Genomic DNA, 11,482 nt, shown 5'->3' on the forward strand with positions numbered 1-11,482 from the left:
CTACCTCTTAGCAGCTGCCCTTGCCTGACCTTGGTTGCTTATGGACTTTGCCCCAAGCACCCTTTCCCTTGATTGATTTTGCTTTGTATCCTTTCACTGTATAAGTCCTGCAAAGTTTCTGTTGAGAAATCAGCTGACAGTCGTATGGGTATTCCCTTGTAGGTAACTGACTGTCTTTCTCTTGCTGCTTTTAAGATTCTCTCTTTATCTTTTGCTCTTGGCATTTTAATGATGATGTGTCTTGGTGTGGTCCTCTTTGGATTCCTTTTGTTTGGGGTTCTCCGCGCTTCTTGGACCTGTAAGTCCATTTCTTTCACCAGGTGGGGGAAGTTTTCTGTCATTATTTCTTCAAATAGGTTTTCAATATCTTGCTCTCTCTCATCTTCTGGCACCCCTATAATTCTGATGTTGGTACGCTTGAAGCTGTCCCAGAGGCTCCTTACACTATCCTCGCATTTTTGGATTCTTTTTTCATTTTGCTTTTCCGGTTGGGTGTTTTTTGCTTCCTCGCATTTCAAATCATTGACTTGATTCTTGCGCTCCTCTGGTCTGCTGCCGGGAGTCTGTATAATATTCGTTATTTCAGTCCGTGTATGCTTAATTTCTAGTTGGTTCCCCAATATAACATCGAGGGTCTCATTAGTTTTCTTGTAGATCTCATTAAGTTTATCGGCGGCTTCTAAACAGTTCTTGAGAGACCTTAAAAGTGTGGTTCTGAACTCTATATCTTCCATTGACAATTTTGTCCTGTTTCTTTGTTTCCGCATTTTGTTATGCTTCCTTGGTGCACCCCCTAGTGGTCTTTGTTCGCAGTCTTATAGTTAAATCTTGATTGTTGTAGCTAATTCCAGGGAGGGTTTGACCTCCAGGCCAAGTGGCTATGAGAATCAGCTGTGTCAGCAGTGAGAGAACTTCTGTCCTCTAGGGAGGTGCTAATCTAGCCTTTGCCTGAGGCTATCCGGCAAATGCCTGTGTGCAGGGCTTGGGCGGGGCGGGTCGCACAGGATCAACAGGGTGGGCCGGAGAGAGCAGTTATGGCGGCTCTCAGTCCTGTCCCCAGGGGCTCTGCCTCTCTGAGTCCCAGCACCCGCTGCAAAGCTCAGAGATACTGTATAAGTCTTAAGTGTATGCTGAATCCTGAAGTCTTCGTAGCAAATCACTCAGCCCAGAGTGGGACTCCCAACACACGTGTGCCATTCTGAATTTGTTAAGTTTGATTATTATCTCAGAGATTTTAGTGTTTTATTGAGAATGATCAGAGACAGCTGGTATTGTAATCCCTTTGTATGTGTGTGGAAACTGAGGCTCAGAGATGAATTTACCCATGGTCATCCATCTAGTAATTCCCAACAGAACCAGGAATGCATCCAGGTCTAACTCCAGAATTCCCCTGTACTTTCATTATATCTTGTGTCTTCCAAGTAACTGAAAAGGAGTGGCTTCAGTTTTTGAAGCTCTCCTGTGTTATGTGAGAATTTAATCATTTAGTCCTCCATTGTGTCTAAGGAATGTTATTAGAACAATAGTAAAGTAAGTTGGAGTTTATTAGTTAAATACTGTTTCACAAGGACAGTTTAGTTATACTTTCCAAGAAAGTATGTGTAAATTAGCTTCCCCCTCCTCCAAATAGGTAACATTCTCTTGTTAGATATTCTGTACACTAAGTCTGAGTGTTTGTATGTGCATGTGCAAGTGTGTGCAAATACTTACATGTATCCTTATATGTCTATCACTTAAGATGGACAGAGTTGTTCCTTGTATTTTCTATGGATGATTTTATTCACTTTGTGATATTTAGGAGATGCTATATCTCTTATAAGCTAGGAATCAAATTATATAAGTAAAATATTCTCTAATATTTATGCGCATAGATATTTTCTGCCACATTAGACCTGACATTTCATCCCAAAGATACAATCAGCAAGTCACAAATTGCTGAGACTTTGGGCCATGGAATTGTTTGTGCATGAAATTCTACTCCAGGATATCTTTATTGTGCTGTTTTAAAATAGGTAGGTTAGTCTCAAAATTGTAGCCCAACATGAGATTAAGGAGGGACTCGAGTTACAAAGATAAGGTAGTATTTTTAGTCCTATTGGCCTGGCGCAGCTCTTTGTGTGGGCTCTTTAGGAATTGAGAAAGGATTGATTTACTCTTTTCTTTAACAAGGTAGGTTTTATTAATGTCATAATAACATTTTATATTTGTACAGCTTAAGAGTTCACAAATGCTTTCATATTTACTACCTAATTTGAGGCAAACAACTTTGTGGGGTCATAGGGCTGATATTGTTATCTCGGCTTCACGTGTGAGAAAAACGGGTGCTTGGAGAGAGAGACTTGCTTAAGACGCGGCTGGTTAGTAGAAGAGAAGAGGCACAAGAGAATTTCTGACTCCATATACAGTGTTTTGTTTCTCTCATGCTTGTATAGGTAACAGAGCTGAAGATCTACATCCTGCTGTCTCGGATGGCCAGTCAGCTCTAATGGAAGTAGACGGGTATTCGTTTGAGGAAGATGGTGAATTCTTTAGGTTTAATTTTGTGCAGTGCTTATTAACAGCTTAATATGAAGATAGCTTTAAAACTTTGAATCTGAATGAAGCACAGTTTTTTCCTGTTTTAGAAATAGTTGCAATTATAAACCTTTTCTGCATCATGATGACACCATGCAGCGGAGAATTTTACTGCCTTCATCTGTGAGAAGGCCCTTTGGGTGAAGGTTTTGTATTTTTCTTGAAGCAGCACAAGGAGGATTTGTATTTAGACTAAAATGCTATTCTCTTTTAGAATGAAATGTTCCATATTGAATTGTTTTTGACTTTGTCATCTTTACACTAAGAATTAAAATCCAGAGTAGAAGGCTGTTAAGGCAGGTGTGTCTAGGACAGCTGTTGGAGGATGAAGCAAACACGGGGAAAAGGAGTAAACTTACATGAAGAAAATGAGGGAAATGAGGAAATAGTGGTGGAAAACCAAAATTACAGCAGTGGGAAAGAATTAAATGTTGATTAGACATTTTTTATGATTGAAATATTTGAATTCCTATCTACTAATGGAAAGGGAATAATTATTTTATAACCCTAGGGCAAATTACCTTAAAATCTTTCTATAAGTGATGGTTATTGTGTGATAATGTGTGTGAAGGTACTTCCTAAATTGTAAAGTGTTTAAAACGTATGTTGTAATTATTAATAAAAGTGAAACTGAATTGCTGTGATTGGTCTTGTGCCTTAATTTTTTTACTAAAGTGAAATCAGTGGGAGAGGGTGATGTGAGAGTCACTGATCTTGCAGACCTTGTGGCTCCTCATAGACAATGCAGTGGACATTTGTTTAGGGCCTGCAATGTGTCAGGCACTTCTGGGAGCTTCCAGGTGGTACTAAGATGGGTAAGTCACAGTTTCTGACTTTAAAATGCTTACGACTTAGTACTGAGAACACAGGCCCCCACAGGTAGATGGTTTCAACTGCATTTGAGTAGTGATCAGGTGGAATGTTTGTGCAGGGTGCAAAGGGAATAAAGAGAAAGGGCTCTTATCCCAAGCTGGGCTTTAAGAAAGGAAGACATGTAAAGATGAGCACAAGCTGCGGTTTGAAAGAAATGTGAGTGGTGAGAAGGAAGATGGGAAGTATGTCCTAAGCAGAGGAAACAGTGTCCTGTAAGTGAAGACCTGTAAAGTGTTTGGTAAGGTGTGGTCTGGACAGTCATTGGCAGGACTTGCTTGCTGAGAATTCTGGTTTTATGACTCAGTGAATGATACTGAGAAAACGCAAGAGGAGCTGGCTTGGTGGGGAGAACAATGAACATGCCACATCAGTTGAACATGCCACATTCACAAGGTGCCTGTGAGATAGACATGTGACTATACTAGCAAGTCCAGGCATACACAGGGAAAATTTAAGGCAGAAGCTGGGGTTAGACATTTGGGTTTGGAAATGATCAGAATGTAAATTAAAATACATGAAGTCACTCAGAGAGGGCATGCATACAAGAAAGAGCAGTTACAGCAGCGGTTCTCAACCTGTGGGTGGCGACCCCTTTGGGGGTCGAATGACCCTTTCACAGGGGTCGCCTAAGACCATCGGAAAACACATATATAATTACGTATTGTTTTTGTGATTAATCACTATGCTTTAATTATGTTCAATTTGTAACAATGAAAATATATCCTGCATATCAGATATTTACATTATGATTCATAACAGTAGGAAAATTACAGTTATGAAGTAGCAATGAAAATAATTTTATGGTTGGGGGTCACCACAACATGAGGAACTGTATTAAAGGGTTGCAGCATTAGGAAGGTTGAGAACCACTGAGTTAGAGCATTGTTACGAGCACCTACTTTTGAGGCATACACAAGGGGTGAAGAGCACTTGATCAGCATTGAGAAGAGACAGAGGAGAGTCACAATTTCCCCCACAGTCAGCACAGCAGAGAGACCTAGAAAAAACGGACTGGAAAGTGGCAGCTGGAAGAGCAGTAAGAAGGCTGCTTTCCGTGGAGTGAGGGGTTTAATCTTCCTTCCCTTTCTTCTCTCTCAGTATTCCTCCAGTTCCTTAAACCTAGATCTGATCGCTCCTCCCCCTCTCCCCTCTACTGCTCACCCTCCACCTCCCAGTACAGAAGTTAGCAATGAGGGCCCAGCCAGCCCCATCACCATTGCTGGAGGTACTCTGTATACTTCAGCGGCAGGCTAGGAACATGATTTTGTTAGATCTGCAGATTAACCATCAGGACCAGTATGGGTTACCAGAGTGGAATAGGAGGATGAAACTGGTCCGCTCTGGGCATAAGGATGATCATTTCTTATTATGACAGTGTCCAGGAAGAAAACAAACAAGTATGTGGCAAGAGATTGGTCTTGTCTTGCTTTCTCTCCTCACTCTCTCTTCCCCCCTCCTTTGCTTCAGCTAGCTTTCTATTTATGCTAAGAATCACCTGAGACATCCTGTAAATTTGAAATAACAACATTAAGCAGAGGAATGAATTAGTTTTTCAAAAGAAAGAGAATAATCATTTTGAAAGGCAAATAGTTTTTTCTTTTAATCTAACTGTTCCCCCTAAAGATATAACAGAGTCATGAGAAATATTTTACATGCATAATTGAAAGCTGCACACTTGTTTTTATGAGTGTGAGGTCTGTTGTAAATTCTCCCATAATCCTCCTGGCCATCAGCTTGGTTTATCAGGACTACTCCATCATAGTAAGAGGTAGTTTGCTATATATCAGGTCAAGATGGTTTTGTAATATATTATTTTCTCTTATGTAATGAACAAAATTAAAAAAATTTGGAGAAACCAAGATGGCCGCATAGGTAAACACTGGAAATTGCTGCCTCCCACAACAACTTCAAAAATACAACAAAAAGACAAAACGGACATCATCCAGAACCACAGGAAGGCTGGCTGAGTGGAAATTCTACAACTAGAAGGAAAGAGAAAAGCACACCGAGACTCAGAGGAGCTGTGGAAGTAAAGTGCAGAGGTACAGAGGCTCAAGTGTGTGCGGAAAGGGGCTGGCACCTGAGGACGCGGCTGTCTTTTTGTATCGGGAGGGAGTCACAAGCTCCCGACTGCTCTGAACTCCAGTTCCGGGAAGTCTCTGGGGACCCAGGATTCCTACGGGGAGAAACTGAACTGTCTGGCAGCAGGCAGAACTCGGAACTTGAGGGGGGTTTTCCCTCAGAAGTGCTTGCAGCAATTACCGGGACACTGGGATGTGGGGCCCCTTAGGGCAGCGCTGAGGATCAGCCATAGCTGCTTGCTCCACCCTATTGATTCCTTGAGACCCTGCCCCACCCAGGCTGTGGCAGAGGCTTTTGCATATGAATGCCCTGGCCCTTTGCAGTCTGAAAATTACCTAACAAATTGCAGCTGGGCCAGACAGACCCAGAACTTCCAAGAGAAGGCCCAAGGCCCCACAGCAGATTGCATTGCTTCACAGCCGGGCCTTATCTGGGCACCTCCAAACCCCCAAAAAGGAAGGGGAATCTGCAGATCTCTTCGTAGCTCCTGCTGGGTAGCCTCAGCCAGAGGCTAAATTAGCACCTCCTTAGATCCAAGAGCCAGTGTATCCAGTGGTCAGAGTGGGACCATCCAGATTACAACTCCTCAGATCCATAAGGGACACACTCAGGGTGCAGACTCAGTGAGCACCAAAGCCCCACTGAAGCAAGTCTTGCCCCAGAAGGGTGTCTTCAGCACAGAAGTTCTCCCACTGCAGACACAGCTGATTCTCACAGCCAATTGGCCTGGAGGTCAATTCCTCCCAGTGATCCTACAACAATCAAGGCATAACTACAACAAGACTGTGCACAAAGCCCACAAGGGGGTGCACCAAGAGTGTCCACCTCAGGTAATTGGGGAGGCTGAGCCACTGGGCCCTATAGGACACCTAGCACACAAAACCACTCTACCAACAAAGGGAAGCATAAAAAATGTGGAGACAAAGAAACAGGTCACAAATGACAGAAATGGAGGAAAGCAAACGATTGGATATAGAGTTCAAAACCACACTTTTAAGGTTTTTCAAGAACTTTCTAGAAACTGCCGACAAATTTAGTAAGACCCTCAAAAAGATGGGTGAGACTGCCAATAAATGTAGTGAGATCCTCAAGAAATCTAGTGAGACCATCGAGGGTAGGAAAAAGGACCAACTAGATATTAAGCATACACTGACTGAAATAAAGGATATTATGCAGAGTTCCAACAGCAGACTAGAGGATCGCAAGAATAAGTCAACGATTTGCAATACGAAGAAGCAAAAAACACCCAACCGGAAAAGCAAAACAAAAAAAGAATCCAAAAATACGAAGATAGTGTAAGTAGCCTCTGGGACAGCTTCAAGTGTACCAACATCCGAATTATAGGGGTGCCAGAAGAAGAGAGAGAGCAAGATTTTGAAAACCTATTTGAAGAAATAATGAAAGAAAACTTCCCCTACCTGGTGAATGAAATAGACTTACAAGTCCAGGAAGCGCAGAGAACCCCAAACAAAAGGAATTCAAAGAGGACCACACCAAGACACATCATAATTAAAATGCCAAGAGCAAAAGACAAAGAGAGACTCTTAAAAGCAGCAAGAGAAAGACAGTCAGTTACCTACAAGGGAGTCCCATACGACTGTCAGCTGATTTCTCAACAGAAATTATGCAGGCCAGACGGGAGTGGCAAGAAATATTCAAAGTGATGAATACCAAGAACCTACAACCAAGATTACTTTATCCAGCAAAACTATCATTCAAAATTGAAGGTCAGATAAAGAGCTTCATAGGTAAAGGAAAAGCTAAAGGAGTTCATCACCACCAAACCAGTATTATATGAAATGCTGAAAGGTATCCTTTAAGAAGAGGAAGAAGAAGAAAAAGGTAAAGATACAAATTATGAACAACAAATACACATCTATCAACAAATGAATCTAAAAATCAAGTGAATAAATAATCTGATGTGCAGAATAAACTGGTGATTATAATAGAATCAGGGGCATAGAAAGGTAGTGGACTGACTATTCTTGGGGGGGAAAGGAGTGGGGAGGGGGGATGTGGGAAGAGACTGGACAAAAATCGTGCACCTATGGATGAGGACAGTGGCGGGGGGGTGAGGGCAGAGGGCAGGGTGGGAAGCGGGTGGAGGGGAGCTATTGGGGGGGTAAAAGAGGAACAACTGTAATAATCTGAACAATAAAGATTTAATTAAAAAAATTCTAGGAAAAAGGATATTCTTACCAGATGAGTTTGCTTTCTCCTCTCAGAAAATTGGAACCTTATAATCCATTCACTTGTTTTTCTTGCCCAAACTTGCAGCTATCTGGACCGAATTTGATATTCAGTTGCACGAATTCTTTCATTTTAGGGGTCTAATGACATCTGCTTCTCTGCTCATTTTAACAGATTATTGTTCCCTTTTTATTGTCTGATTTTGTAGCTTTTAATTGCACCAGGGGTGCGAAATCCATTTGGAAGCAGGTGGGATATAAACGAACATACATCTATATGAAATTAAGATAGTTTGGGTCACAAAATGGGGACATTGAAATGCTGCTGTAGTGTTTTGTTGATAGTGTGTCTGTGTATGTGTGTGTGTAATCTCTCAAATGAGGAAAAGAAGAATACTGCTATTTTATTGAAGAGAAAATAATATATACCCTAGTGGAAAGATTGTCTTAATCCCAAACAATGCACCTGATGAAATATGTAGAAGCACTTAGTGCTTTTAAGGAAATATATTATTCTGTGTCCCCAGGGAAAGTAATATGAATATGGAATGTTCACTTGTTTTTAATTTTTATTCTTGACCAGTAGAAACTGAGGATGGATATATGTTTTTATGGCTAATAATCACTTTAGAGACTTAGAAGTGATGTCAGTGCATTACTGGAGGAACCAATTAAATACCCAGTTTCTTCTCTCTTTTTTTTTTTTTTTGGTACTTTTTTGATTTTTAGAGAGAGAGGAAGGGAGAGGGAGAGAAAGAAACATCGATGTGAGAGTGCAACATCGACCAGCTGACTCTCACTGGGGACTGAACGTGCAACCCGGGCACGTACCCTTGGCTGGGAATCGAACTGGCAATCTCCCGGTGCACAGGACGACACCCCAACCAACTGAGCCACACTGGGCAGGGCTACCCACAGTTTCTTATAAAGCCTACTGAAATTATCTGTTGCTTGTTTTATAGAAAAAACTCTTCAAAGAAGTAATCTAATGAGAGTCTATTGTTTTTTGTTGCTCTCTAATTGTAGGATGTATATTGACACTCTAGTAATATAATTAAAAATTAGCATTTCACCCTTTTTTATCAATGTAAGGAGGTTTTAACCGTTATAAATCTCTTAATTTGTTCATTTGGATAACATTTTTAAAGTTGGCCCAACCAGATTTATTACATTGAAATCAGAGTTACTCCAGTGTGTTCAAACAATCTTATACTAGAACCTTAAAACCTAATGAAGCCTTGTATGTTCTGTGTGCTTTGGCTGCAGCCCCACCACTTATGTTTTGGATGAAGATGAACCTCGATTCCTCGAAGAAGTTGATTACAGTGCCGAGAGTAATGATGAGTTAGATATTGAATTAGCTGAAAGTGCAGATTATGAAACTTCTACTCAAGAAGAAGTACTTTCTGACTCTGATTCATCCAGAACATACCTACCGTGAGCCCTCTGCTGTCTCTTGTAAATGCAAAGAAGAAATGAACTATCTTGATTTTTATTACATGAGAAGTTTGGAAGAAATGAGTTTATAAAGAGCTGACTCATAAAGATAAAAAGAAACTTGGGCCTGTTTGGTTTCAAGACAATAAATATATTATTAATTCATGATAAAATTGGCACTTGTTTTATTTTAGCTATTCAATGCACTTTATACAGCATTGAATCATCAAGTATTGGATTTATGTTTTTAAAGGAAACCCTGAGTATCATTGCATGAATTTTTATCTCCTCGTGATATCCTGCATCAGATGGATAATTCTGAAGTGTGTGAGAATATAAAATCTAAATTCTAGAGTTGTTGAGAATCCCGAGCTTTTGAGAACTAATATATATGTACATGGATGTCTATAGATGTGTCTGTGTAGGGAGGGTGGGTAGATATTGAAGATAAGACTGTTCTTCTGAATCATGTTAACTGTTGAGCTATGACTGAATAATCCAGAGTTTGCCTTGAAACCATTACATTCTACATTTACCAAATTAAACAAATAAAAACGATATTAAATACTGTATTCATTTCGTCATCCTTTCTAACCATTTCAGATTATTGGTTTATAGAATATTTGCGGAAATATTATAGAAATCCAACATCTGAACACACATTGAGAAAAATTTGTAAAAAAATGCTTAATTTACCAGTGTTAAGTGTTTCCTGATATGGCACACCTCTACCTGTTGTAAAAGATGTAACTGAACAGCTCTTTTGTCTAAAATGGTGTCTCCTGGGTGCACCTGGAGTTTATCACTTCAGTCAGTTTGTTAAGAAGCTTTAAAAATGCAGTGAGGATACAGTCCAGTGTTAAATGTACAATTGCATGCAAGCGCGTTTAGCATTTCCTGAACCGTGCTGTGCTGTTGGACTTACTGAAGTAAACCCATTCAGGGTAAGCCGGCACTGGCACCTGAGTCCTAGGTGACTGCAGTGAGTGTAAGCCTTTTCTTGTAGTGACATCTTCCCAAGTTTAAGCTGCCTTGCTGCAGGAATGACTTTGTTTTCAAATAGAATATAACAAGTCCAGTGACATTGGATAAGTGCTTTAAGAGCTAAGTTTCTGTTGTAGCAAAAGAAATCCAAAAAGATACCTCACTAACAGATTTTTTTCCCTTTTTAAAATCTTTATTGTTGAGAGTACTGCAGTATTGTACCCCCAGTACCCACCCTTGCACCCAGTTCCCACCCCACCCCAGTCCTTCACCACTCTATTTAATGTCTGTGTCCATGGGCAATGCATATAGGCATATAAATTCTTTGGTTAATCTCTTCTCTGGACTCAGGGGCTTAGGTTTTGGCACATTAGTTTTGCTTATTTCTGAGTCATTTTTTTTCAGTCTTTTTAAAAAACTAATAATTGGAAAGAAAGAAAAGTATATTTTAGATTTTTGTATTTTCCAAATCAATGATTTTCATTGTATTGTTTGAGGCATTTTACCCACGATGTAGCTTCCTTTTGGTGTCATGGGAACCATGTCTAAAAACGGCATGGAGCCGTTGATGAAGAGGTCTTTTTCTCTAAATAGCCTAATTCTTATTAATCTCAGAAAATAAAGACTAAATGGATTGTGAAGTTGAAGAAAACCTCTTGGTGTGTGGTGACCTAATACTTTAGGAGAGATCAGGATACTGTAGCAAGGTAAAGTAGTATGTATTTAATAATTTGTCTAATAATTTATCATAGTTATTATTTATATATTTTATACATAACACATTACATATTTAATTATATATTTTTCAGAGTAGATTATGGAGCCACTATGTCCATATTATGAATTTTTCTTGGTTCTTATAATATTAGAAATTAAAAACCAAAGCAGTCATGAAAAGCAGCTACAGCTACTAAAATGTGCAGAATAACTCAAAACTTCACTTTTATTATGTTAAGCGGTATAAAAACCCTGTGCCATGTACTGTTACAATATTTTGTTTTGATGAAGTTCATCTTTTAGCATATGTGATAAACCTGAATATGCCTTTTATTAAGTAATTATTCATAGAATTAAAGAGGAAGTCTTTATGGTTAGGAAATGATCTTTTTTCTTAGACGATAAATAGCTTTGGAAATATGAGAAATAATTTAAAATCTTTCCTAATTAGATGTAAAAATGAGTTTCATTGGCTAGTTGTAGCTAAAATTGCCCTACCTCTTACCTCTGTGACTGTGTCATTTCAGGACTTTCAAAGAATGATTTCAGGACTTTTTCATAAGCCTGGAAATTAATATGTAGCCCATCAACTGAGACTAATGATGGAGTTTAGATTTATTTGCTTT

The 11,482-nt window shown here is 39.6% G+C and overlaps 1 protein-coding gene across 16 annotated transcripts in view; it reads left to right on the forward strand.

The window, feature by feature from the left end:
• Positions 1–9,708, forward strand: part of AGTPBP1 (ATP/GTP binding protein 1) — a 115,408-nt gene extending 105,700 nt beyond the window's left edge. For 8 of the 16 annotated variants that reach the window (XM_036330661.1, XM_036330660.1, XM_036330662.1 and 5 more), the window contains one exon: positions 8,985–9,707. In XM_036330661.1, coding sequence (XP_036186554.1) covers positions 8,985–9,159 — 175 coding nt within the window. In that variant the 3' untranslated portion in view covers positions 9,160–9,707. Of the gene's footprint in view, positions 1–2,432; positions 3,219–8,984 lie in introns of those variants that run through there. The other 8 variants (XM_036330664.1, XM_036330672.1, XM_036330673.1 and 5 more) reach the window with 4 other exon arrangements.
• The last annotated feature ends 1,774 nt before the right edge of the window (positions 9,709–11,482 follow it).

Source organism: Myotis myotis, unplaced genomic scaffold (assembly GCF_014108235.1).
Source record: "Myotis myotis isolate mMyoMyo1 unplaced genomic scaffold, mMyoMyo1.p scaffold_m19_p_12, whole genome shotgun sequence".
Classification (NCBI taxonomy): Eukaryota; Metazoa; Chordata; class Mammalia; order Chiroptera; family Vespertilionidae; genus Myotis; species Myotis myotis.